At 40.0% G+C, this 27,822-nt stretch overlaps 1 protein-coding gene across 1 annotated transcript; it reads left to right on the plus strand.

Annotated features, from left to right (window-relative positions):
* On the plus strand, nucleotides 1–27,121 carry rgmb (repulsive guidance molecule BMP co-receptor b). The gene is made up of 3 exons (XM_088335970.1): nucleotides 1–514; nucleotides 15,569–16,086; nucleotides 23,889–27,121. The coding sequence occupies exons 1-3, from the start codon at nucleotides 397–399 to the stop codon at nucleotides 24,630–24,632; spliced, it is 1,380 nt and encodes a 459-aa protein (XP_088192096.1). The 5' UTR covers nucleotides 1–396; the 3' UTR covers nucleotides 24,633–27,121.
* Nucleotides 27,122–27,822: the final 701 nt, after the last annotated feature.

A 27,822-nucleotide genomic window follows, 5' to 3' on the forward strand; every position in this document is an offset into this window, starting at 1 on the left:
TTCCCGCCAGCAAGGTACACTCAAAGCTCTATTGATTTGTCGGAGGAGAAGGTGAGAGAACAGGAGGACAGATCTCGCCGAGCGAAAGACTTTCGAGCGCTCAAAGTGCGAAAAAGCCTACTCAACGCGCGCGCGCGGAGAACCTCAAAGTGTCGACGCGGAAACAAGTGAAAGCGAGAGTGCAGATCGCTCTCAAGAGTACTTTCACCCATTCGTCGAATCCGCGCGCTCACCTCCGCCCCGCGCCCGTGTATTAATGCTTCTGCTCATACAAGGAGGGTCACAAGGAGAAAAGAGCGAGAAGGAACCAAGTCGCCATCCCGACACCTTGCTCACGCTCCTCTTCGGCTTTTGGAGCTCGGCCCTCTCCCCCTTCCTGGCCCTGCATGGACGGGGATGGGGAGAGCCGGATGCTGCTGCAGCGGGGCTGAGCGCCTCGCCTCGTCGTCGCTGCTTCGCCGCTCCCGGGCGCTGCTCCTGCTCATCATCGCTCTCACCTCCGTCACACGCATAGGTAAGCACGCCTAAGGCACTTTTTCGGAATCTGCATAAAAACACAGCGTGCTTTTATCGCTTTTGAGACCCTTTTAATGGATTTTGTTGCACTCCTCCTTGACATTGGCGACAGCGCAAGCAGTCCCAGCCCGGATCGAGTTTCTCTGTGCATGCTCCTCTCTTGGTCTGTGTTCCTACTGCCTGCCCCGCGATGGCTTCTAGGCAAGATCGTTGCTAACGTTTATATTATTACATAACTGTCAACCTCCACGGCTCCATGCCCTTACAAAATCTTGTATTTTCCCTTACAAAATACAAAATAATCTTACACCATATTTTTTTCAAACGTTTTTATTTATGTAGTTTAACATGTTATATGGTACATGTGTTTCGTTATATCATAGATATTGTTAATTAACATTTTGTTGTGAGATACTGAGTTGCTCGACATGAATGAGGTTTATTATAAAAAAAGGTTAAAAAATTAAGTAGCTTGGACGTTCACCGTAGAAGGAAAAAATACATGCAAATATAATTAAGTAGAATTTTCTTATTTGAATGATGAATTCATTTTCTGCATTAAATTATTGATTAATATACTGATTAAAGGGATAACCACAAACCTGTCTTTTTTCATTTTCTCATAGTATAAACTAAGTATAAACTTCCTTTTTTTTCTCAACTTCTTTATACAACATAATAATTCGTAAAATAATGCATCAAACGGACTTCCTTTCACTACATAACTACCACATGAAATCCGAGGCTGCAGACGCATGCGCACAGTAGGATCAAACCGCTCGCTTCGTTTGCAACGAAAAAAAAATGATACCGAGACAGAGGGTACCGCGGCGAACTCGTTTGACTTGATCAATTTGCCGTTACATGATAGTCGGTGTATACCGGATGGTACCCATCATTGACAAATTTGCGTTTTCCGTACAGATTTTCTTGTTCGTCGTACACGTCTTAAAATGCATAATAAATGTACTTTGTACGGCAAAAACGTACAGGTTGACAGGTATGTTATTAGTTTATATAATTTTATATAACTTTTTAAATCATACCACTCAGCCAATTGCTCTCCTTATTAATGATTGCAATTCCCGATAATAAACCCTATAAATAGCCTACAAAAGGGCACACGCAAGAATCACTATATAGGGTAAAAACAAAGATAATTTGTGTCAACAAGATGGTTTTATTGACCAAACAAGCAACACAAACAATTATTTTAGCATATTTCTTAGTTCTTTCCCCATTTGGTGTTGCTTTTGTTCGTTCTTAGCATTATAGGATTTCACAGAAGTCATATGTTCTAGGGATGGTATGTAACAGAAACTGTCACAATTTAGTTTAAAATAAATACTTGATTAAGGATAAGATTTTCTAGTGTACCACGACAATACACGCAATCTACGATGGCGTTGTCGTCTGCTATAGTGACCAAACCAAATGGATTAGTCCAACAAAAAAAAACAAAAAAACATTTTCGTATGCAATAATTGTACACAATTTAAAACGGTCAAAAAACATAAAATACATGGAAAACGTACGGTATACGTTGACATGTATGCTAAATGCAAATACAAGTATCTACCAATACGGATATCAGGTGGTGATCGATGTAGTATTTTTGACCCAAAATAACCGTTAACATAGACCTAAAATATATGTGCCTTTTCTGATTATTTTTCGAGTGTATTCCTATTATTTTACTAAAACATAATTGTTTATTACACAATATATTTTTCAATTGTTTAATTGTTAACTGTCAGCATTTGGTTTCCAATCATATGGCCGGAAGTAAGGTTTCTTTTACCGGTTTTGATAGATTTTGTGAGTTCTGTGACATATGGCCTGGTATTAACTCAGTCCTTGTGCCTGCTATTGGTACTCACCCATTCAATAAGTAGAGATAGAGTAGTACCTGGGGGTAGGTTTGGCATGGAGGGAGGGGGACATGTCCCCACCAAAATCGAGCAATCATTGTTTTGTGCCCACCAATATTATGTCATCACTTAATTATAAAATCTGCTATGTCCCCACCAACGCCAAGACCAAACCTATGCCCATTGTATCGGTGCCAACACTGGCATTAATGTACTCTACTTGTGACGGTGGATTATACCTGCTTCCTGTGACCTCTAGCGGCCAGTTTCCAATAAGGAATTACAAAAATAATATTAGTATTGTCATTGATTTCACATTACTTAATGAAAATATGTTTGATTTATAGGCATTTATGGATATTTCTTTAACATTAACAATCTTTCTTTATGTATCCATACTAGGGCTGCACCAACGAATCGATAAAATCGATTTAAATTGATCATTGAAATTGCTAGCAAATTATGTATTCGTCGATTTTTTGTGTTGTGCGATTTTTGAGCCATTAAGCACATCAAATGAATGTAAATAAGTGCATTTAATTTCGTTGTGAAGTTATAGGGTTGTAGTACAGTTTAGGTCCGGCAGAGAGTGTGCTAAGACTGTTGAACATTACATCATTCCAAAACAAATTGACATGAAACAGTCACACACTATAATTTTAACAATTTTCAGGGGAACAGAATGTGCTGCAGAAATACAGAGAAAAAAACAGGAAATAAATTCATCCATCTGCACCGCTTATCCTCGGTAGGGTCGCGGGGGTGCTGGAGCCCATCCCAGCTATCTCTGGGCAGTGGGCAGGGGACACCCTGAACTGGTAGCCAGCCAGTCACAGGGCACACAGAGACAGACAACTCACTTGCTCAGTCACACCTAGGGACAATTTGGACCGGCCAATTGACCTGACGTGCATGTTTTTGGAATGTAGGAGGAAACCGGAGTGTCCGGAGGAAACCCGCGCAAGCACGGGGAGAACATGCAAACTCCTCACAGGTAGGCTGGTAGCTGGATTTGAACCCATGACCTCAGAACTGTGCCGCCCAGGAAATAAATTAATAAAATAAAAATAATAATGATGACATGTTTAACTACAGTAAACACAAGGGGCAGATACCTATGCTTATCATATATATTTTGCATCATATTCAACGATTAATCGGGGGTGTAAAAACGACCGATTCATCGAAAATAATCGTTAGTTGCGGCCTTACTCTGTACCAATGACTGCTCATGCATTCAGTGTCTAAAATGTAGAGGCAATGGAACAATCCCTGGCGGCACGGGGTCTGGGCAGTCAACGCGCAGCCCCACGGTGCAGAGGTTCAGGGTTCGAGTCCATCTACTGCAGCTTCCCCGTGAGGAGTTTGCATGTTCTCCCTGTGCTTGCATGGGCACTCCGGTTTCCTCCCACGATACAAAAGCATGCATGTCGGGTTAATTGTCCATATGTGTGATTGAGTGAGTTGTCTGTCTTTGTGAGCAACCAGTTAAGGGTGTCCCCTGCCCACTGACCGAAAATGGCTGGGATCGGCTCCAGCTACTGAGAATAAGCGGTGCAAATAATGGATGGATGGTACAATCCCTGAATATCAGTAGATATGGGTTCTTTAGAGAAGTAAAACCTTATTATATAGGGGCTACTTTGTAATGAAAACTCTGAAACAGCAAAACTAATGTTAAGAAAGAAGAAATCATAAACTCCAATCAGGACAAATAAAAGGTATTTCGATTAAATTGAAGTTGAAACTGTATGGAAAAAAAAACAATTTACGATCGCATAGATACGACAACATTATATTATTAAGTTAAGTTGAGGCACGTTAGCTCTAAATTAATTTTCGGACGCAAACAATGTATAGACAGGCTGTCACACGCATGCTCCCAATGTATACTGTTTGTCTTTTTTTTACAGCAGGAGAAACACATCCGTGTCTGAATAAGGACTTTAGTGAAAAGCACTTTCGTGCTTCCTGGGAGATTCAGGAGGTGTTTAAAATATATCATCTTGAACTTCAACACATGCCACCTAGCTTAAACCTGTTTGAGGTGGATTGTTTCATTCTGACAAACAAATGCATGCTTATTATGGTACAAAAAGCAGACTGTTTATGTAGGCACCATTCCTCTCTTTGAGAAGTGAGTGTGTGTGTGTTTTGCATGTGCAGGGGGTTGGCGGTCTGTGGAGCAGTCGCACCTTCTGTAATTAGTTTAACACAACTGAGGCAGCGGGACAAAAGCACTTTTGCACACAGCCTGGCAAAGGGGGGGACGCTTGCCTTTAAATGGAACCACTAGCCCCCCACCCCCTCGGCTTCACCTCAAAAAAATGAAAGCGTGTCATTCATTTGGCTAACAGAGCCTTGAGTTTTATTAACTTGTTCCTTCCATTTTGGTTCCTGAAATGCAGTTCTCATCGCCTCGCCAACCCAGGTTTCCTTTAAAAAGGAATGCCGAAGTCTTGTCTTCACTCTTCTGACTTTCCATGTTGCTAGTTCCTATAAAGCAGGGTTGCCAAATTATTTTTAGTTCAGGGGCCACATGGTCGAAAAAGCACTCTCGCTGGGGCAAGATTTGTAAATTTAAGGAATAAAAATGTGCCTTAGCTGTAGGGTTAGGGATCATTCAGAGGCTCACAATTTCATTACGATTCGTAGGTATGAGATTCACTTTAAAACAATTATTAAGGTGGGGTTTTTCCCTCAATGATTTTCCCTTCAATGTTTATCAACTGTGCATTTGAAAAAAAAAGGAAAATGTCAATTGAATTACTTTCCACTACAGTTCATCTAACTCAGGGAAACTCATGCAAACTGAAAAAAGTCAAAATTGCCTTAAAAAGTCTAATTTATGTGCAAATTATTTAATGTTTTAGAAGTGTTTTTTTTCCTGTTTTGATGTGCATTGATGCACACACGTGTGTACGCCAGGTCTTAAAGGGTTAATACGTTTACTTGAATTGGGTAACCTGCTTCTAATGTTCTCTGGTTGATAAATGGTAGTCAGCAAATGTAGCTACTGCAGTTGGATTATTTTGGCAACATCCATTTCAGGACATTGTTTGCAGCTCGTTTTCTCTAGAGCTTCTCTTAGCACTGTCTCGCAGGCCTGATATGGCACGTAAACCATAGTTCGGCTACCTCTGCTGTTAAGTTTCACAGCCCACAATCGGAAGCGATCCGGAGCTCAGGGTGAGAGATGGAGAGTGCACAACGAGGTGATCAATAAGCACTTGGGCTGCAAGAGGATGATGCCCGGAGATCCATGTTGGATCTCTGGGGAGTTCCAAACCGGCAGACAAAAGAAAAGTCTGAACCGATCTGGGGGGAGCGAATCGTTGGACCTCAGTGTGTTAGCTGCCAGCTGAGATATATTTTTTGGGTGATGGCAGCTATCCAGGAAAATCCATTGAAGATCTGAGGTCATACAAGGAACTCGAGGCTCAGAAAATTAGAAACATATTGATATTGTGTAAGATAGTTTTATTTGTTGTACTCAATATGTTGTGTATGTAGTAGGGTTGTAGTAAGATTCAGAGACAGGCACGGACGGTACATTCATAGAGTCTTTACTTAACTTCTTCCTCGGTAGTTCTCAAGCACAAGTACAAGGCTGCACATTAGTATACAGCGACATCGCAGGAAGGGGAGTGTATTACACGACACCACAAACCCTTACTTATTTCCTCTTCGCCATATTTATCCAAATCATATTCGGCAAGTTCATCCCCCTCATCATTTGTTGCTTTGTTCACATCCTCTGTTTCGTCGTCTGCTACAATACCGCCATCCTCATCTTGGTCGTCTTCTACTTGTTCACCCAATTCTTCCTTTGCCTCGTTTATAATACGTTGCAGTTCCTCTTCGCTTAGCTGAACTTTATCCGGCGTTCCCTTAGCAGCTCCCTGCTTCACCCACCCGACACAAGTAACCTGAGCGCTCATGATGTACGAAAATAACACTCTTTCTGCCTTACTCCACAAAAATGCGAAGTTATTCACCAACTGCGCAAGGATCTATCGTCCAATAAACCATGTAACTTTAAGCATTGGTGGGACTAGAAATACCTGAATCATATAATGTTGATTATTATTAATATTATTATTATTTTGTTCATAAATATCTATTAAATAATTCTAACTCAGCTTCCATTCATTGTTTTTCCCTGGTTCTGCTGCTGGCTATGGGGCTGTACTGGAAGTATCACAACAAAAATGTGAAGAAAAAAAATCTCTGTCCACTGATTTGGTCCAATGGACTTTTTCGGTCCTAAATCAAAAAAAAAAGAATCCTTTGCCAGATATATAACCTGACAGGTTTTACTTTCAGCATTAGCTTCTTAATGGAACAGAACCGCACAGAGAATTTGTATGACAGAGTAATTTAAATCTGCTTGAGGAAAGATAGGAGGATGGATTTTTTTGCATAAAAAAGGGGATTTTTGGTTGAAAAAATGTGGCCACATTTATAAATAATAGTGCAATTTTACGAGGATATTTATTACTGATGTTTTTAATGTGTGTTGCAGCTGTAGCTGCTGTGAATGTGTTAAAGATTAAAAATACTTATTAAGGGTAGGATTAAATCAGATGTAGCAATACTGAAGGCCTAGGTTTGCCATGCACATCCCGCCACAGACTTAAAGGAATGAAGAAAATCAGATTCAGAACGTAGTAAATAGGCAGTCTCCACCCAATTAAGGTGAAAGAAAGAAACACACAGTACGATTAATTGTATTGTGTTTTGCAACATGCAAAAATTACTTTGACTTAAAATAAAATGTCATATACGGAAAAAAGAAAACTACAAGTACTTCGTTGCCCTTTGTTTAGTGAGCCACAGTCAAATTTATTGATATTCGCTTAAAACATAACAGATGCTGTGTCAAAGAGGAAGGTCTAATACTCCGCATGGATTATAAAACAAAAGCAAATGAAAGAACACAAGATAAGCTTTAACATTATTAGAAAGCAATCGGCGGGTACCGATACTAACTTAGTAAGTCATTTCAACCAAGCAGGAAAAATAAATGAGAGGCCATTGTCAATAGTTTGATTCGAATTTCAAATTAACCACCATTTTCTGAGGGAAGGATTCGATTTACTGGTGGTCAGTGTTTCCTCTAAGCTGCGCGCGTGGGCAGTTGCGCACTGCTCGCACATTCTCAGCGCACAAGAAAATCTAGCCAGCGCACAAAAATGAGGGCTCAAAATGACTAATTAAGAAGCGACTTAAGTCAAAGTTACAGTGCATGAAGGTAAAAATACACGGGTTTCCCTGACGTCGTGTCCTAAATGCGGTATTTTGAAGTCGAACGAAGTTGAGTAAAGTTAGTAGAGTATGTCGAGAACCGGCTTCTTCGGCTCGGCTCACTAAAAGGAACCGGCTCTTTCGGGCCCCAAACGGCTCTTTGGGTAGTTTTTCCTTCTTTAATCCCAACATGACCAAATATTAAGTAAAATTATGCACAAAATGACTTAAAGGAAGGGGGGAATAGAACAAAAAAGAAAAAAATACCAAAATGAAAAAGTAGTGAAAAGCTGAGGAAATAAAGAAACAAAAGGAAGAGAAAAAAAGAAGGACAAATTTAGAAAAAAGCCAGAAAAAAAGAAAAGAATGAAATGTAGGAAAAAAGTAAATAGAGAACAAAAAGAAAAAAGTAACAGCTCGGAAAAAAATAAACACAATGAGATTTTTTAAAGGAATTAAAAAAAAAAGTAGAAAAAAACACAGAAAAAAGAAGAAAAGTTTGTGTTGCATTCAAATAATTTCCAATTATATCAAGTGAATCTTGTTGCCAACATTGTACTTCCACTAAAAATGTGATTAAGTACAGTTCTGTATCTTACAACCGACTAAATAAGCCCCCAAAAATGTTAATATTATGCGAAAAAATATATCAGGAAATAAAAAGAAATGGATATCTTGTGAAAGAATTGTAAGAACAAACGACGTTTGTAGGCCGTACAACCTTTGCAATAGTACATGAGTCAATTCATTAAAAAGAGAAAAATAATTTTGCATTGCCGGAAACTCTTGATGTCAAGTTTTGGACATGTTTGATAATTAACTATCTTGCCACACTTGGGATTATGGTTGCTGACTGTTGTTTCAAGCGTTGCTCACCGACTTTGTGTTAACGCTCACACCCGTGGAAAATTAGAGGGAACATTGCTGGTGGTATTGGTATACAATATCGGTTTCTTTTATTTCATAACAGTTGGGTATTGTTATCGATATCAGAACAAAAAAAGTGGTATCGTGGTTTCCTAATACATGCAGTAAATCAAAAGATTCTTGCTATTGCATGGGACTTAATGACCATCAAATTTGTTGTCTGTATCATTCTTAGACTCAGGTCCTCTACCAGAGGCCAGGGAGTTTGAGGATTATTAGCTGTTCCTTGCGCTCTTCTAGATTTTGGTTTACTGCCCCGAGTGCCCAAACCATTAAAATCTGCTCCAGCTGCTCTTTCAACCATTGATATTTCTTCAGTTTCTCGTATTCCTTCTTCCTGATGTCAGCATCAGCTGCGATCACCACATCTATTATCACCACTCTCTTTTGCTCTTTGTTCAACACCACTATGTCCGGTTGGTTAGCCAGGAGCTGCTTGTCAGTCTGGAAGCTGAAGTCCCACAGGATCTTGGCCCTTTTGTTCTCTGTGACCTTCTGTGGGATGCCCAACGGGATTAGGGTACTTCTATTCCATACTGGTTGCAGATGTTTCTGTATACTATCCCAGCTACTTGGATGTGCCTCTCATGTACGCTGATCCAGCTATCATCTTACACTCTGCCAGGATGTGCTGGACTGTTTCAGGGGCATCTTTGCACAGTCTGCATCTTGGCGTTGATCTACTCTGGTAGATTCTGGCCTCTGTGTCTCTTGTGCTTATGGCCTGTTTTTAGGGGTAAGATCGCAGGCCCTGGTCTGTATCTGGCATAAAATTCGGGCTCGGGCCGGGCTTCTCTCGAGCTGACTTTTTTTTTTAATTATCCACTCGCCGTGTGTCATGTGTTTCCTTTTCCTCGTGGAGGATTCGCATAGCAACATGGCACGCTAGTTGCGCGTGCTAATCCGCCCTCCTCTTCTCTGTGACAAACAGTGTTGTCGTGCTCATCAATACATGTGCACGGCACGTGTGTTCGTTGGCCAAAATTACACATTCTTCCTCCTGAGTCTTCAAAATTCAAATATGAAAATTCGGGTTTGTTTCGGGCGCTGTCCCTCAAATCAAGTTAATTTGGCTCAGACTGGGTTGGGCTTTGATACCTCCGGGCCAGGCCAGTCTGGATTCTGAGGCCCAATCTCTTCTTGTGCAGCCATGATGCTTGTCCTTCCAGGATGTCTGCTCCTCCTCTACACTCTCATCAGTGTTCTGATGCCTGAGACGTTCACTCAGCACGTCATCTTTTGTGACCATTTTTCACTGACCTACCAAGTGTGCCGTATTCCCGTAATTGTATACCATTACAATAGAAATGGGCAAATACTTATATTGTATTAGTATTGCTTTCTTTACTATTACATATGGTTATTAGAATTACCTCAATTCCAAGCATTTGTTCTTGCTAGTTTCTGAACAAGAAACAAATATGATTAGAATTAAAAATGTCCAATCATTTCATGATTTATTTTTTAAGAAAAAGTGAATGTAAAAGCGAAAAAATATGAAATAAATCAAATGCCATTTTTTTTTTCAAAGGAAGGTAGTTTTAACAATAATGTATAGGTAAGTTGTATTTGTATTATTGACTTCTCTTGAGTTCAGAACTCACTATCAACATCCTTGGAAAAAAAATAGAATCGAACATATTTACTGTACTTCTATTGTATTTAATCAATGACGCTTAACCATCAGTGTTGTCGGGGTATCACGTGCTGTAGTGTGTCTTGGGAAAGTATGGCCTGGCGGTCGCAGCCCACTTCAGACCATTTTTTTGGCTAGGGGTTTGCTTCCCCACATGAAACAGATAGTACTGGTTTCTATGGCTACCAGTAACAGGAGACACCTCCTGATCTGATTCAGATATAGCACCTTCATCATCTCGTCGCTGTTGTTTTTCAGTGTCAAGACACATCCCGCTCTTGGCTATCGTGGAATTATTGCTAATGATACATTTCAAGTTTATACTGTGTACAATTTGCATCTCTCTTTATTTTAAAATCATTTCAATTAATATTTACTTTAGAATGAATCTACATCTAAAAAACTAAACTAAAATTGGAACCTGTGTTTTCTGTCACACATTTGAATGGACACATTTTGTTTGGTGGTTTTCTATGTCAAAAACAAATAACAAAATACAGCAGACAGCCAAGTGGTCACATCCAAGGATCAACCACAGCAGAATTTATATTCCAAGTGTATTAGAATAGTTGCTAATCATGATGGCATCTACCTTTGTCCTTTGAATATAATCCTCATCGGAGTCCACTCTCGTGTTGCTCCATCACTCGACTTAATTCTAGTGCTGAAAGGCTGCTTTGTTAGTGTTACTACTGCTCCTGATAGTGATTCCTTCTCAAAGGGAATAAACCCACATTGATAAGATATGGCTATGAGGCTGTATTTTAACACCGCCTGCACACGGGAACCCGAGTCAGGTTGATTGGGCTTGGAACAATGTGTCCTCAGTACTCACTGTGCAGGACAGCTGTGTGTTTATGAGACCGTGTTTTAAGTACAGAGATCCCTAGGTTTTCGCAGTCAATGGGGTGCAGAAAAAAAAGTGAAAATCTGCAAAGCAGTGTCGCCCTTTTTTAGAGCAGACTTGCTGACGTACCGACTGAGAATCAGAGAGCTAGAGAGAAAAAGAGAAAGAGAGAGAGGACAAATTGAAACTCCTCGATCATTGACCGGTCCCAATTAGGCCCTGTCAGCTCTCCGTGTGTTATTTTTGCCATTGAGATCCTTTTTGGCTGCTCGCCCTTTGTTGTCCCATTAATGCATCCACCCGTGACCCAACATTTAGGAATTCTCCACAAAAACTACCAAAACTTAAAACGCATAACCTCTTGGTTTAATACAACGTAAACCAATATAAAGACATGCTGTCTTCAAAATGCATTATCTTGGAAAATACTGTAATTACTGATTTACTGATGAAATATATATAGATTTTGTACAAAATACATGTATGATTTCCTCACATTTTGCATGTTTTAGAGTTTGAGAATACCTTTAAGATATTTCAGAATGAGGTATAAGCAGTAGGGGGGCGTTCAGAGTGCCGTCCAAGTACTGGCCTCACCCCATAACAAACATGCATGAAGGCGTGATTGTGTGCCTGTTTCGTGAAGCCCAGATTGTTAACTGTTGGTGTGACATCCAAGGAAGTTGTGAATTTCAGCGTAAACAACTTTTTTCCTGAAGGTCCTTTAGGGGATCTATCCATCCATTTTATGTACAGCTTATCCTCAATAGGGTCACAGGGTGGCTTGAGCCCATCTTAGCTATCTTCAGGGCAGTGGGCAGGGAACACCCTGAAGTGGTTGCCAGGCAGTCACACGACCCTTTAGGAGATCATACCACTAAATGAATCTGTAAGCGTGCATCATTTTGTTCTTGTTCTTGCCTCTTACTGTGTGCATGGAGCTCCTCATTGACTGCAGAGCCCCTCTCCAATCAGACCTAATCTAATTGAGGCATGCTTTAACTGATGCATTCGATCGAGTCTCCGTCCCCCTTTCCTTTCTCCAATTGATGGCTTGAAAACAACATTCCAGATTTGACCTCAAACAAAATGTCATGCTGTATGGACAATTTTTTTGAGGCAAAAATAAGACAAAAATAACCTTCTTGTCTTCATGAGAAAATGAGGACAAACACATTTTTTTTTTCTGAGCAAATAAGATAATAATTTCAATGAATGCCAAATTGTTTTGATCCTTAAGTTACAACTTTTTTTTTTTAATAGGAAACAAAAGAATGCCACTAAAAACACAGACCGAAAAGGAATAGGCTGAAACTCATGCTTGTTTTTGTCTAGCCTTTTTCACAACATGGAAGATAGAAAATGTATTTAAACTTAAATAATAAACGGAAACCAATGAACAATGAAAGGTTAATTTTAATTCTCATATTTTCCAAAAACTTGTCTCTTGAAAATTGTTTGCCACACTTTCAATTCGTCATCGAGATCCTTACATAATTTCACTCCACTTACAGTGGAGCAATAGTTTTATTTTTGTTCTGAAATTTATTTTAACAGACTTTTTCTATACTCAAAAGGCCTATTTACATCCTTTTTTCTTTAACATATTCTGTTAATTTAAATATGTACCTTGTCCTGAAGAGAAAAAGAATACTAATCATAGTTTTCTTTATGCATTGATAAACCTTTTCATTTTCATGAGATTTTTTGGATTAAAATGATCATTATGTATTATTTATCACATCTCAAGCACGGCGGCATAGTGGTTAGAGCGTGTGCGGCACAGTTCTGAGGTCATAAGATTGAACCTCCCTGTGTGGAGTTTGCTTGTTCTCCCCGTGCTTGCGTGAGTTTCCTCCGGGCACTCAGGTTTCCTCCCACATTCCAAAATCATGGATGTCAGGTTAATTGGTCGGTCCAAACTGTCCCTAGGTGTGAATGAGCGAGTGTGTTGTCTGTCTCTGTCTGGCAACCGGTTCAGAGTGTCCACTGCCCAAAGACAGCTGGGATGGGCTCCAGCACCCCCGCGACCCTACTGAGGATAAGCGGTGCAGATAAAGAATGAATGAATGAATACCACATCTCGGTGATAAAAAAAAAAAAATCCTCAGCAAACAATTTTTATTTGAATAATTAGCAAAAAAAACATAATCTGTCATATAATGAGCATTTTCATTTAATACTTGCAAGTCGAAAAATTTGTATTTATTTTACATAACATGATTGATTGGCATCTTGCTGCTTTAGACACCTAAAAATCTCAGAAATTCTGGGCAAAAAAACAAGAAGAAGAATGTTTTTTTGATCAATTTGAGTCACCATAGTTTGTATTCTTCCTTGGGCCTTGTAGCACTCGTTTTCGATTCGACTAAACAATACAGCAAAGTGAGAAATGTACTGCTTTTGTTTTTGACTACTGTGCAAGTGTAAGTGTGTTATAAAAGTACACGCTGCAAATGTAAGACTACTTGTGCTTGTATAATGTGGCAATGACCTCAATTTTTATGGTACCTGTGGCCTTATCTTTTACAGTCCTAAGTAGTCCTAACAATTCTTCATTCTTTTCTTTCCGGTGCTCTTTGGTTTATTACACTTTGTCTTTATTACCCTCCCATGGCGGTCTGCGTGATTGATCAAAACGCTCTGAGCAGCCGGTGAGCGGCACGTTTCTTCTTTTATTATATTGCAACCAGGCGGTAGTTAGTGCATTTCAGAACAAAGCCAATTCCAAATCAATCATCCGAGTGGAGTTTTGCGCTTTAGCAAACTTTCCATTTCTGCTTCGGGACAGCCCGCCAACATTCTCAAGATCATCCCTCAGGAACCTTTTTCCTAGGATTGCAACTATAGTCGTCTTGTCACAGACTATGGCAACGATAGGTTAAATCAATGGTTCTCAAACTTTTGCAGATTGGCGCCCCCTTGGCTCCTCAGTGTATTACTAGTGCTTTGATGGGGGGGATTTTGTAATGTTTATTGTTCTATATTCGTTATCAATTATCCATTATCGGTCAATTCATAATTCACTACAAAGCCACAGGCCGAGACACTTGTTCTCAGCCAATAGGCCGAGTCAAGGTCCTAGCCACAGAGCCATGCAGCGATCAGTGCGAGGTTTGTTTACCTCCCAGTCCAATCGTAGATGCACCTTCTTCGTCTTTTACCTGTAATCCTTTTACATGCCGTGAAATTTTTTAAAGTAATGGTACAAATTACTTGTTTCCTCTGGACCTAGCGACGAAAGTAAATTCTGCAACGGGCGTTTTCTGTTCCACGTCCGCTTTGTCGAAACCAAAATAGGTCCAAACAAGTGATGTACCGCCCTTCTTCGGTACAAGCTTTGTTTCCTTCACGTTCGTTGACTCTGTCGAGTCCGCCATGACACTCAATGAGCTCACACGGTGGGTGTGGCATAGTGTGGTGCTTGCAAACTGAATCGCGTTTATTGGCTTGTGCTATTATTAAAACTTGCCTCTGATTGGTTGGCGCTTTTAAAACTCGAACAGTAACAATTGTGGTTGGCCAAAACTCCATCACTCACTAGAAGTGCATTGCGGTTTCACAACCGCACTACGTTCAAACTTCTGACTTACACTTCGGACTCCTGCCCCCCTACCACCCCCCTACCGCCTTCTTCTTCCTCAGCGCCCCCGTAGACCTTTAAACCGCCCCAAAGGGGGGCGGTACCACCCACTTTGAGAACCACTGGGTTAAATAATCCAATGATTATTCATTTTCTCATAAATTGAACATGAATGTGATTTAATTATGTGGAGAATGATAATTAACACAAGAAAAATAGCTACAATGAAAAATATATCTTTTATTGAACATACTGCGGATTCTTGCAAAAAAAAATAAAATAAAACCAATTAGGCACAGTGCGTGGTCATTAGAGAAATACAGGTACGTCCATAAATAAACCTCTGTCCATTTTTAGGACAAATAATTGGTAAAGTAAAAGAAGATAAACATGTTTATCCCTGTATACCAAGAACAGGTTCATTAGCAGCAGGGGAACAGTTAAGAAAACAAATATTATATGCATTTTGTGAAGTACATCCAGTGGCCAACTGCAAAATCTGTAATAAGAGTTCTTCATGATTCTCAACAGTTTGAAATTAATGCTCAAACTCTTTTTTATAGCAAAATATACATATACAAATAAAATGTACAATGCATGTCATCCATACTGTGTTGGCTTAAATGTTACTTACAGAGGCAAGTCAGACTCTGTTATGTTTAACTGTCTGACATGCTCTTTAAATGTTCGTGCCTCATTGATCTACCGCCATGAGCAAAACTTTGATGTTGATGCCGCTATTTCTGTATGTTTATGTTACTGCTCAAGACAGAGACACTATTGCGCACGAGGGACCCTCAGCAGAGATTATACTTATGATTCTCTTTGGGTAAAACAATTGAAATCACTGTCCACTTTTTCTATTAATTTTTTCTCAAAAACATTGAGTAATCGTTGAGCCTTACTAGGTCCCTGAATGTATTTTTGTGATTTCTCCATAGGTCATTGCCAGGTAATGTCCCCTCAGTGTCGCATCCAGAAGTGCACCACCGACTTTGTCTCCTTGACTTCTCACCTCACGCTGGTGGTGGACGATTTCCACACGGAATTCTGCAAAGCTCTGCGGGCTTACTGGGCCTGCACGCAGAGAACAGCCAAATCCTGCAGGGGCAACCTGGTCTTCCACTCTGCTGTGTTAGGCATCTCTGACTTGATGAGCCAGAGGAACTGCTCGCGTGATGGCCCCACTTCCACCACGCACCCCGAGATCCATCACGAGCCGTGCAACTATTACAGTCGTACTCAGCTTGTGCACGCCCACACTCACAGCCACGCCCAAGCCAGGCCCGGGTTCCTTTTCTGCGGGCTGTTCGGGGACCCCCACTTGAGGACGTTCAAGGACAGCTTCCAGACTTGCAAAGTGGAGGGGGCGTGGCCTCTCATTGATAACGATTATATCTCAGTCCAGGTCACCAATGTTCCGGTGGTATCAGGCTCCTTTGCCACGGCCACCAATAAGGTAAGAAAACTGCTTTTGTTAATTTTTTACTTGGGCGGAATGGTGCAATCCACTAGCTCACATGCGTGCGTCAAACTCAAGGCTCACAGGCCAAATGTGGCCCACCACTAGAGGTAAGATTGGGCCTGAAAAAGTCCATTCTGACGCTGGTCCTCGGGCATTAAAGCTGAGTCTTTTTGACCTTTTCAGGAGTCCTTCTTGATAACTTTATTATAACAATACTGTTTAGTGTATTCTATAAACGGACAGTGTCAGACTCCTTTCCTACCTTACTGCTTTTTTTTTTTTTTATGACGACTCCACCTTCTACTTTTACCCCCCAGACACACTATCAACAACATAGTGCTGGTAGACCCAGCATGTCAAACATACGGCCCATGAGCCGGACCTTGGATAATTCCATCTGGCCCGCTAAAAATGTCTTGAGTATGACGAAAAACAGGCACTAGGTCATCTCTATCAAGTCATGATTTTTAAAATAAATTCAATCCAAATTCTCACTCTGGCTGCTAGAGGGCAGTATAGGATAGATTCTCAGCTTTTGTAGGTCCAGCCTAGTAGTTGATCTGATAGAGCAGGGGTCGGGAACCTATGGCTCGCGAGCCATATATGGCTCTTTCTATGAATATCTATGGCTCAGAGACAAATTTGATTGCATGCAAAATTTCTCCATTCTATTCGAAATTTGAGTAGTTCGTCCTATACAGGTACACGCAAAGCCAATCCAGAACTAAGTCTTATGGCATTACTTCGCAGTATATATAGGGCACGTTTTTCACTACAATTTACAGTCAAGGTGTCACACAAAAAAGGTGGGAAAAAAACTCGTTTTGGCTGTACAACGCTAAAGAATCCTTTATATAAAAGTTCACTATATAATCTGTGTACAGTGTTCAGATACCTTATGATGAATCCACAGAACACACTGTAAATACGCCAAAACACCGGAAGAGAACTTAGTCTTTTGATTGGGTGAGTGGGAGGGATGGGTGGAGCCATGCAAAAAGCGCAAGCACTCCCTCCCATCTCTCGCCCTACGCCATCTGCGCCAAAAGTGAGCTCATCAGGCTCCCTATTTGCAGAATGTTGTGACGTTTTTACACAATAACAGCTTGCATCTGGTTTTGAAACCAATATGTATGAAAAAAAGGGTCAAAAGGAGTTTAACCGATCTTGAGTAATTGCAAGAAAGAGACAAGTTTAAAGTGGTATGTTTGTTGATTTTGGGACAGGGGCTCTGGCATTATTCTCTTTTCATAATTTTTATCAAATCATCAAAAATAAATGTGCTGAAGACTAAGCTTTTGTCTGGGGTGCGGGTTTAGCAATTTTGTAAATTTGTCTCATAATATATGGTGTGGCTCTTTCCCAAAATAAAATTAATATTTTTTGCTTTTATGGCTCTTTGAGTCAAAAAGGTTCCCGACCCCTGTGATAGAGTATTGCCCATGCTCTGCTAAAACTTCTTTTTTGTATTTATTTTTTATTTTCAAACCAGTACTACAATTCAGGCAACAATTTAATGTATCTCGTAGCTCCCACTTGAGTTTGTCTTGCGTAGTGAGTTGGTTCAGGCGTAAAAATGCATTCACCCAACAGTTGGCATTCAATGCCAAAACAAGGAAATATTTTTTTCCATTGTTTGTGAATAAATGTATTATGCTGAAAAAGGATCCTTTGTCATGCATGCTAACAATATGTATAGTAGGCTATAAAGTAGGCTGAATGATAAAGCATAATACTAGAAAACTATGATAAGCTAAACATTTCAAGACATTATTTTACTGATCCAGCCTGCCTGAGAACACAAAGTCTGGATCCTCCCCGGGAGCCAAACTGAGTTTGACATCCCTGCATTAGATGATTTTTTTTTTCTAAAATGTTCTTTCAACCTCTCAATGTGTCCTAGTTTTGTTGAAGTATGTTTTTGTGGATTTTGGGCGCCCGCCTCACAGGTGCACGTCCTACAGCTCGGTCTTGTGACTTTCACTTGTGACTGTTGTGAAACTTAACATGGTTAACGGCTCAGCATAGCCTGACCTCTAATAACACGGAGTGATATGTGTGAAAGGACCCACTGTTTACTGCTGTGCGTCATCTTCTCATTCTCAATGTGTATTTGTGAGTTGTAGAATAATAAAAAAGTTGCCCAAATGAAGCTTGGGACTTTGAAAAGGATACAGTTATGTGTCTTATTGCTTCTTTAATTTAGCCGTCACACATTTTTGTCTTCTTTAAACTACTTATACAGTGGTACCTATTTAAACGAGCTTCATTCGTTCCATGATCGTGCTGAAAGCTCGGAATTGCTCGAGGAACAAGCGAATTTTCCCCCTCAAAAATAATTAACTAAGTGTTCTGCTCCCGTCCTCCCAAAAGCATCCAAGTAAACCCTAAATAGCAATGAGACACATCTTACTCATCAGTAAAAACACATTCCAACAGCAAATAAACATAAAAAATTGCAGTTAATAAAATAAATAAGATGATGTCAACAAAATGAAAATGCGAGTTCATTATGAGCGCTGTAACGAATGTATGCGCGGGGTTACGGGGAAAGGAAAAGGGGGAATGGTACAAGAAACATTCACGGCAATCACATAACTGTCAACTTGTACCTTTTCCCTGTGTTTTATGTTTTTTGATTGTTTTAATTTTTGTACGCTTACAACAATTAAAAAAAAAAAAAAAAAGACTGATTATGTTTAGCCCAACTTTGTTTTAATCCAGATCACCTCGGTCACTGGTAGCGGACTACAACACTATCGTAGAATTCTAATATTGTCAAAAAATTCTACGTAGTATGTCTTGCTGTGAGTAAACAGGCGCCATGTTATGGTTGTCAAATTTACTATCGCCTAATAAGGATGATTTGCAAGCATTAATAAGGGGGGAACTTCACAGAAATTGACAGCTATGAGATCGAGAGACTGTTGATGATACGTATGCACTTACTATGGACTTAAAATGAAGGTTAACATACCCACAAAAATACAGCACAAGTTTAGTTTTTTTGCCTGTAGTAGTTTGCATCCGCAAACTGGACGAGTTTATGCAACTTATTGTAGTAAGCAGTCACGAGCGGGAAGCGGTCTCTAATTGTAGCCTCTGGTACTGCTCATGAACTGAATTTACCTTTGTATAGCAAACAGGATATTGTTTCAAATAAAACTCCTATACCGAAATCCTCATGTTTAGAGGTGCTCGTATAAAGAGGTTAGGACTGCAACAAATGGCTATTTTAATAGTTGAATTGAAACAATTAGTCGAATAATCGGATATTCATTATTTTTTTCTTAAGTTTAGCATAAAGTTGATTTAATTATGCAGCAAATGATAATTAACACAAGAATAATGGGTAAAATGAAAAATACATTTTTTATTAAACGTACTCCGAAATGGTACAAAAATTAAATACAAATGCACTAAACCAATTATGCAAGCTGTTTGATCAGTAGAGACATAAACACATCAATTAACCTTTTTCCATTTTTAGGGACAGTCAAATAAATAATACATTTAAATCAACTCAACAATTTTCATCCCTGTAAACAAAAAAAGGCAATTTTGCAGTGGTAGAACAGTATATAAAACTAATATGCCCATTTTGTGAAGTACATTCAGTGGTCAACTGCATAGTCCATAAGAAAAGTACTTAACAATTCTCAACAGTTTTACCAACCAACATATTTTTTTTTTTACATTTTAACAACTGACGTTTGTTCTTCAGAATGCATGCAATTAATTTTAAACCGTCACAGTGCGCTTAAGTTCTCTTTTATATCCAAATATCTATGTTAGAGGTAAGCCCAACTGGGCCTGCGGGCAATAAAGCCCAGCCCAAGCCTGACTTATTAACCTGATTAGATGGACCGAGCCCAAAGCATTTTATGAATGAGGGGGGCGATGTAGGAGAAAGAAAGCGTGACTTTGGCCGCATGCACGCGCCAACACCGGAACTGTCACACACAGTAGCGGGAAGGAAGGAACGAGGACCAGGCAGAGGAAGAAAGCGTGATTTTCGCCGACAAGTACACGTTGCACACGCAATCACTGTCTGACGCAGAGTAGTGGTAGAGGGCGAGGGTCGGACGAACACGTGGGCACTGTCGGAGAGTAGCAGGGGTATTAGCACGTGTTTGTATATTGCTGAACAAATCCACAGAACACATGACGAGTGGATAATTGGAAAAAGAATGCAAGAGAGAAGCCCGTTCCAGCCCAAGCCCAAATTTATGATTGACATCTGTGGCCCGACCCGAATTTCAGGTCAGGTTCAGGCCGGGTTCGGGCCCGGGCCTAGGACCTTACCCCTACACGCGTATAAAATGCTTAATGCATACCATCAAAACTGTATTGGCTTGAACATTACTTGAGTTGAGGCGAGTCAAACTCTGTTTTGTTTAACTGTCCGATAAGCTTTTTAGATGTTTGTGTGGCACCAATCTACTGCAATGATATGCAAGCTCTGCTTTGCAAACGTTACCAGTAGTCTTTTTATCAGCCTTATCCAGGCTAAAATTCTCCGGTACAACGATGTTGATGCCGCCATTTCTGTTTGTTACCGCTCAATACAGAGATACTTGTGCGCATGTTTGACTCTCAGCAGAGACTATATTTATGTAGAATAGAGGTAAGATATTAAGCCACAACTCGACCTGGGCTTCTCTCTCCCTGCCTTTTATTTTTCAATTATCCACCTGTAATTGTTCTTAGATTTTTTGTTGTTGTTGTGGATCCATGTGATCGATTCCATTCCCCTTTAGATCAGCGCGTCTGTGGGCTCGGCGCGTCAAATCGGCGGGGCGTCGACTAATTGTTGCTACTCTATAAGGGGTTCCACTGTACAGTGGAACCTCGGTTCTCAACCATAATCCGTTCCAGAACTCTGTTCGAGAACTGATTTGTTCAATCACCGAAATCATTTTTCCCATTAAAAATAATGTAAATTGTTTTAATCTGTTCCAACACCTTGAATGTTTACCATGAATGTTTAACGTAAACATGAAGCTAACCCAGGCTAATCGTACGTTCGCATTATCGTAATCTTCCGTACGAAGGATTACGCTAACATGAACGTGTAAAAATAAAAAAATCAGGTAGTTTACAAGTCATTTAGCACCACAAGTGGCTAGCGCTTTATTGGAAAGGGGGCTACGTTCCAACACCCTGAATTTTGGGCTCAATTCCAACACCCTGAATGTTTACCTCGAATCATAAAGCTAACCCAGGCTAATCGTACGTTCGCGTTATCGTAATCTTCCTTACAAAAGATTACGCTAACACGAACGTGTTAAAAAAAAAAGATAAAGAAAAGAATTATGAATAGGATTTCTTACCTTTGTGGTGGTCAGCAGAAGGCGCATGCTGTATTCCCCCTAGCAAGATCGGAAACTCGCACACCTCTTTCATATTTAGCTATTATGTCTTTCTTAAAGGCAATAGTTGTACGAACAACTTTTCTTCTTTCACCTGTCCTGCTTGCACCGACCTTCTTCGGAGGCATAGTTAGGGGCTAAAACACTCCGTTCACTGATATTAAAAGCGAAAGCAAAGAGGCAAGTGCGCACGTGATAACAGTTGGAGGGGTGGGGGCGATCTACACAATCTACACCCGTACGCCGCTCAGCATCGCACTCTAGCATACGCACTCACGCATTACCGGCGTTCGAACTCCGAGTTTTTGACCAAACGGCGAAGCAAGAATTTCTCGAAATTTTTGGTCGAACGCCGATTTGTTCGAACTGAGAGGCGTTCGAAAACCGAGGTTCCGCTGTATTAGTGATTCGTAGAATGGGAACAAAGTTGCACAAATGAAGTTGGGTATTTGAAAAATCCATTTTTGTGCCTTTTTCCCTCTTTAATTTAGTCCTTATACATGTTTGTCTTCTTTTAAACTCTTCTACTTCCACACAAGCAAATACACTTGCACACACGTGAGCACCAAAGCACAAAGAAAATAGTATGTATGCTTGCTGCAGCGTGGAGATGAAGGTTTGACCTTGTGTCAGAGGTGGGCCATGTTATTAGTCACAATTATTAGTAACACAGACACACATGCATGCTTGCAAACACACACAAGCAGAGTTGCAGCCCTCCAGGGTTAATGGGCCGACTGGGCTCATGCCTCATGGCTGTCATGTGAACAAAGACGCCATTCACCGGAACTAGCGATCACTGCAGCGCTCACGCCACACCCTTGTAGACACACCACCACTTCCACAATCCTGTGTGTATTGAGTTTGTATGTGAGTGTGCGTCTGTGTATGTGTGGCGGCATGTTTACATAGCTGTGTCGAATTGCAACTTGTTAAAAACTCATTTCGGCATTTCTTAAATGTTACTGTGTCAATATTGTGTTTTGAAAGAGTCTTGGTATGGAAACCTGGTGAGTTGAAATATGTATGAGAGGACTTTTGTAAGGCAAATCATACTTGCTCTTAGATATAAGATCGTACTCTCACTCATGCACAACTATGCTCTCATTACAGACACAGTCATACCCATGAACAAACACTACTATACTCTCTTATCGACCCTGCTATACTCAAACACAGACTACTATACACTCACACATATTACTATACTCTCATACACACAGTACTTTACTCGCTCACACATACCAATCCGTTCTCATGCACACATTACTATACCCTCTCACACATACCACTATACGCTCATACACACTAGCATACCCTATTACTATGCTGTCACACACATACATACACTATACTTTCTCACAGGTACTACTATAATGGGAGCAGTTTTAGGTTGACGTCTAACTGTACAACATATACAGTCCACACAGATCAGAGGGCATCGCAATGGCTACCAAACGTACCCAAAGTAAAACAACACAAATGTAAAACGCTAGGTGTGAAAAAAACCTTTAATACTAGCAATTTTAATGGTGTGTGAAAGAATATTCGTGCATAAGAGAGAGTAAAATAGGGTGTGTGAAAGTCTATAGTATTATGTTTTTGAGAGTACAGTATTATCACTGTGGGAGTATAGTAGTCTGTATGAGAGAATGTGTGTGAAAGCATACTAGTGCGTGTGTATAATAATATAATAGTATGTGTAAGAGAGTATAGTAGTGTGTATAAAATAGTGGTGTTTGTGCATTGCCGTCTGTATGATAGTATAGTTGTGCATATGTGAGAGTATGATATTAAATGTGAGAGCAGGTATTATTTACTTCACAAACAGATTGTCGAGACAAATACATTTGATGTAATATTTCTAAAGAATAGTCAGTATTATAGGTAATAATGTGGCGATCCTACTTAACTGTTTCTTTTTAAGATTAGTAATTTAAATCTGAATGGCATAAAAGAGCCAAATCATGATCCATTCAAAAAGAGGCTTGCTTGTATGACGTTAACATAAAAAGTAATTTTACCAGAGTTTCACCGATTAAAGGCATGTACATTCAAGCAGACACTGCAGTACACATCATATATTTACAAGTATGATTCTGTGTAGACTTGAAGATTTATTTTTTACCAAGTCACGGGTGTCAAAATCATTTTAGCTCTGGAGCCACATGCTAGAAAAACGAATCACACAGGGGCCAGACTAGTAAATTAATAAGGCATTTTTTTTTTTGGGAGACTCAAAAATGATTATTCAAGGATGTAAGATTGTATCTAACAACGCACGGCCCAGTACTGCTCAATGGTTGCCGACCACTTTTCTAAGATTCGTAACACCTGTGAAATGTTTTGCACCACGTCGTCTTCCCCATTTAAATACCGGTAGATTTGTTTAGTAAATGTCAGTCTCTCTCTCTGTCTTTCCAGATCACAGTAATCTTTAAGCCCTATGAGGGTTGCACCGAGCAAAGGGTTTACCAGGCAGTGACAGACAACCTACCAGCCGCCTTTGACGATGGCACGGTAAGCAGCGGTGACCCCATCCATGTCTCGACAGGGGCCGCCGGTGCTGCCGGCAAAGTGAGGGCCCTTTGGATCTCCGAACGCAGCCCGGGCCACCACGTGGAACTGCACGCCGGCTACATTGGCGTCATAGTGGTTGTCCGACAGCTCGGTCGCTACCTGACACTCGCGGTACGCATCCCCGAGGAGCTGGCTCAGGCCTACGACGCCACCCAGGACCTGCAACTTTGCCTGAACGGATGCCCTAGTGCGGAGCGCATCGACCGGAGCGGCCGCCTGCCCCTGTCGCCGCCCTCGGTGGGCCTTCAGTTCCAGCATCCGTACAGGCCCCGATACTCCTCACAGATACAGTTACAGAACTATGGCGACAGGCAGGTGTTCACCGTGGAGGGCGCCAAGGACCGCTGCCAGGAGCACCTGAAAGAGCGAGACATTTACTTCCACTCCTGCGTGTTTGATCTCCTCACCACTGGGGACGCTAACTTTACTGTGGCTGCTTACAGCGCCCAGAAAGACATGGAGAATCTTCACCCACACAGAGACAAATGGAGGATTTACCCAACAGGATCGGCCCAGCCCATCTTGATCTCCCAACCTTTTTTCCTCTTTTTCACCATGATTCTGCTTTGTACATTTAGCTTTGTGTAAAAGTGATAGCCGTGCATGTATTGATAGTTCCTATCACGTAATCTACATTCAGGCAACCTGGGTAATGGCTGCCATATTAGATGGGTACAGGTTTACCTCATTATTATTGCGATTGACCTTAGAAATAAAAGCAAAATGGCCCAGCATTGCCAGCCAATAGAGTGGTCGGTAGTCAAGACTGCAGTATCCAATTTGGCCACCAGAGAGTGTTAGAGACCCCAAGGAAGCAGACCACATAAAAATAGTTTCGCTAATTCAGGGTGTCTCTCTCTCCCCTCCACTCACCTGAAAGGGAACTCTCGTTTTGGCCAGGCTTTTAGGGTTTCTCTCTAGAATTCATTTCACCTGGGAAACATTGCTCTATTTTCTGCTAGGCTATACGGCGAACGCCAGAAGTCACATTGACTGTGATTGTCTCTTTGCCCTCCACTCACCGGGTAACTGGTTTATTAAAAAAAATAGTTACGTCTCAAAAAAATGACATATTACACCTTCCACTTTCATTTGAACATCCAACAAAATAGTGTAGTCCCGTGCCAACATCAAACCGCTTCATTTTGGACCCATCCAATATGGCTGAATGTTTACATTCAGGGATGTGCGTGATTTCACACAAAAACTATCGGAAGCCCCCTAGCAAGATGCTTTGCTGAAGAGCTTGATACTTTTCCCTCTCTCACAAGGAAGGTTATACTACACAACCACAGGGAGTCCTCGATGTACAACGTACTGAACCTTCATATTTTCGACATTATTCCTTATCCACCATTTTGTTCCCGACCCCGTAGTGTTTGTCGGTAAACCATCTGTTCCGGTTATATGATTGGTTAAACATATACAAGTTAAAAATAAAAGCTTAACAAATTTTTTCTCCTAGAAAACCTTCCATTCCAGTACAATATCTCCGGTACTATAGTTTACTCGTACACCGTTTTTTGTGCAACAGCTCAATTTTCCTCCAGGTTTCTCAAATTGATGGCTTTCTACTTACAAGCTCTGTCTAACACGTTGTTCTTGTACATAGCTTGATGAGTTTATTAGAAATTAAAAACACTACTATGTGTTTTGTGTGGTGAGCTTAGAGAGCGAAGAAAATGGGTGTTTTCTTCAATGCCGAAAAAAGCAACCAGTAATCTTATACACCAGAAACGAACACCTTCTTTGCTGAAAAGTAGCTTTTGTCTTTGTTGATGAAAAGAATTAACTTTGTCGCGTTTTGTCTAAAAAGCAACTACGTGTTCTTCAACACTTAAACATTGGAATTGTCTGGTTTTATTTTATTTTCTTTTTTTTTCAAAATTTACATAATTATTACTGAGGGCGCAAAAAAACTTTGTGTTTTATTCTTTGCATATGGTATGCAGAATGTCTGTCCTTTATGAAAAATATTTTGGCGTAAATTTATATAGGGAACGGTGAAATTGGCATTGCAGGCAATAAGTGTCCTATCACCAGCGTAAGGACGAAACTTGTAAATCGAGGACCCCATGCATTTTATAGTGTACAGTTGTGAACCATTACTACGATTTTGCCCGGTAGGTAATACATTGAGTCTTACTAAATATGTTAATAGTTTTTGGCTCTTTCTAACACAGTGCAAGTGCAAAGTGTAGTTATTTTTCCTGGTGATGTTTACCTCAAACCGAGGATGTTTGTCTTTATAGAAGCACTTTATTTACATATGTTGTTGTTGGGTTTTATGTTTTGCTTGTTAAATCCACTTCAGTGTTTCTTGCTCTTAAATCTGAAATTCTGTTTGAAAATACATCAAGATGAAACAAGCTGATTGTATTTGGTATAATGTTTTGAGTAAAATGTGAGCTGGTATTGTTTAAATGTGAACACCTTTCGTTTTTAAGTCGTCATTTCAACATGTTAGCGATTCAATTGTCAACTTCCGAGGATGTGTTTAAGTTCTTCTGGGAGTCTTTTTAGGAGTATTCCCACCGCTTTGGCAATAGGCTGCAATTACATTACCTGTAAATTTCATTGGTTTTGTTCCTCACTGTAGTGTTCGTTTTGAGCCAAAGACAACCAAACAAGTAAATCTTAAACCCGCACTTTTGTTTTACTTCTTTTTAAATATGCTGTTTTTAAAAAACTGTCAGGCGGGGATTTTTGTCAAGTCCTGAACATTGAACACATCCCTCTAGCAATTGTTGGAATCTTCTTTTATAACGTGTATTTAGAAACACTTCAACGCTAAAATGTGTGCTACTAAGTCATGTGAAATTTTCTTGAATTATTCCATTCGTTTAGCCATAAGCTCTCGTAAACGTTTTTTGAAACTGTTAGCATTTTTCAAGAGTGAATGTTACGTGAAGCAAGACTGCCGTACTTAACTTATTGAAAACCTGTTGGTTCCCCTATTGTTAGCTAAATGCTGTGTGAATAATTTAAAAGGTGTAGGCTGTGATTGTGCTGTCACCATGTGGTGTTTTGTTGCTTTTGTCAGTGTGTTATTTAAAGCACTTAAAAACATGGCGTAAAGAAAACATGCCTCCGTGTTTTATTTTACCAAACAAAATTCACAGTGTATTGTTTTTGTAAGGTCAGGTGAGCTCCAGATAAGATGTGATGTTATGTTTTGACACAAATTCAACTGACACCTGTCATATAAACTTGTCAAAACCATTAATTGCTGGAGGCACTTGCATATTTCCCCTAATCCAATTTTAGCATGAAGTCTCTCTCAAAATACGTGATTTTTTTTAATTTCACGAAATTGTTTGAGGGAGGAAAGCGTCTCATTCTGGTAAGTCATTGGCATGAAAGTGAGTGAGTCTTAAAATAAATGTTTCGTTTTCTCTGGAAAAAGGGATGTAAACATAAACATTTTGGGTTTGGCAATCATTTTTTTAACACTAAAACGAGGAAAGTGCATAAACAAAGTGCAAAACATTCTGCTGATTTGAAAAAGGTGAGAGAAAGGACGGATACCAGTATTTGGAAATGTTAGTATGCCGTTACAACGTGTTGCATGGATTTTGCCCAATTTTATCTTTGTTAAAAAGCATATATATATATATATATATATATATATATATATATATATATATATATATATATATATATATATATATATATATTTTATTTTTTTCATAATTTAAAAATACACAATATAATAAGCAACATTGAATTTTACTGGAAGTTGGGAAACAACAAAGATGCTCAAATAATAAATCCATCC

This window comes from Urocampus carinirostris, chromosome 5, assembly GCF_059441175.1.
Source record: "Urocampus carinirostris isolate Australia breed hairy pipefish chromosome 5, RoL_Ucar_1.0, whole genome shotgun sequence".
In the NCBI taxonomy this organism is placed as follows: Eukaryota; Metazoa; Chordata; class Actinopteri; order Syngnathiformes; family Syngnathidae; genus Urocampus; species Urocampus carinirostris.

Coding starts and splice junctions, on each gene's coding strand:
- rgmb (XM_088335970.1), top strand. CDS start 397: ATGGGGAGAGCCGGATGCTGCTGCAGCGGGGCTGAGCGCCTCGCCTCG. Junction 515..15,568: donor CACCTCCGTCACACGCATAG/GTAAGCACGCCT, acceptor ATTTCTCCATAG/GTCATTGCCAGGTAATGTCC. Junction 16,087..23,888: donor TTGCCACGGCCACCAATAAG/GTAAGAAAACTG, acceptor CTGTCTTTCCAG/ATCACAGTAATCTTTAAGCC.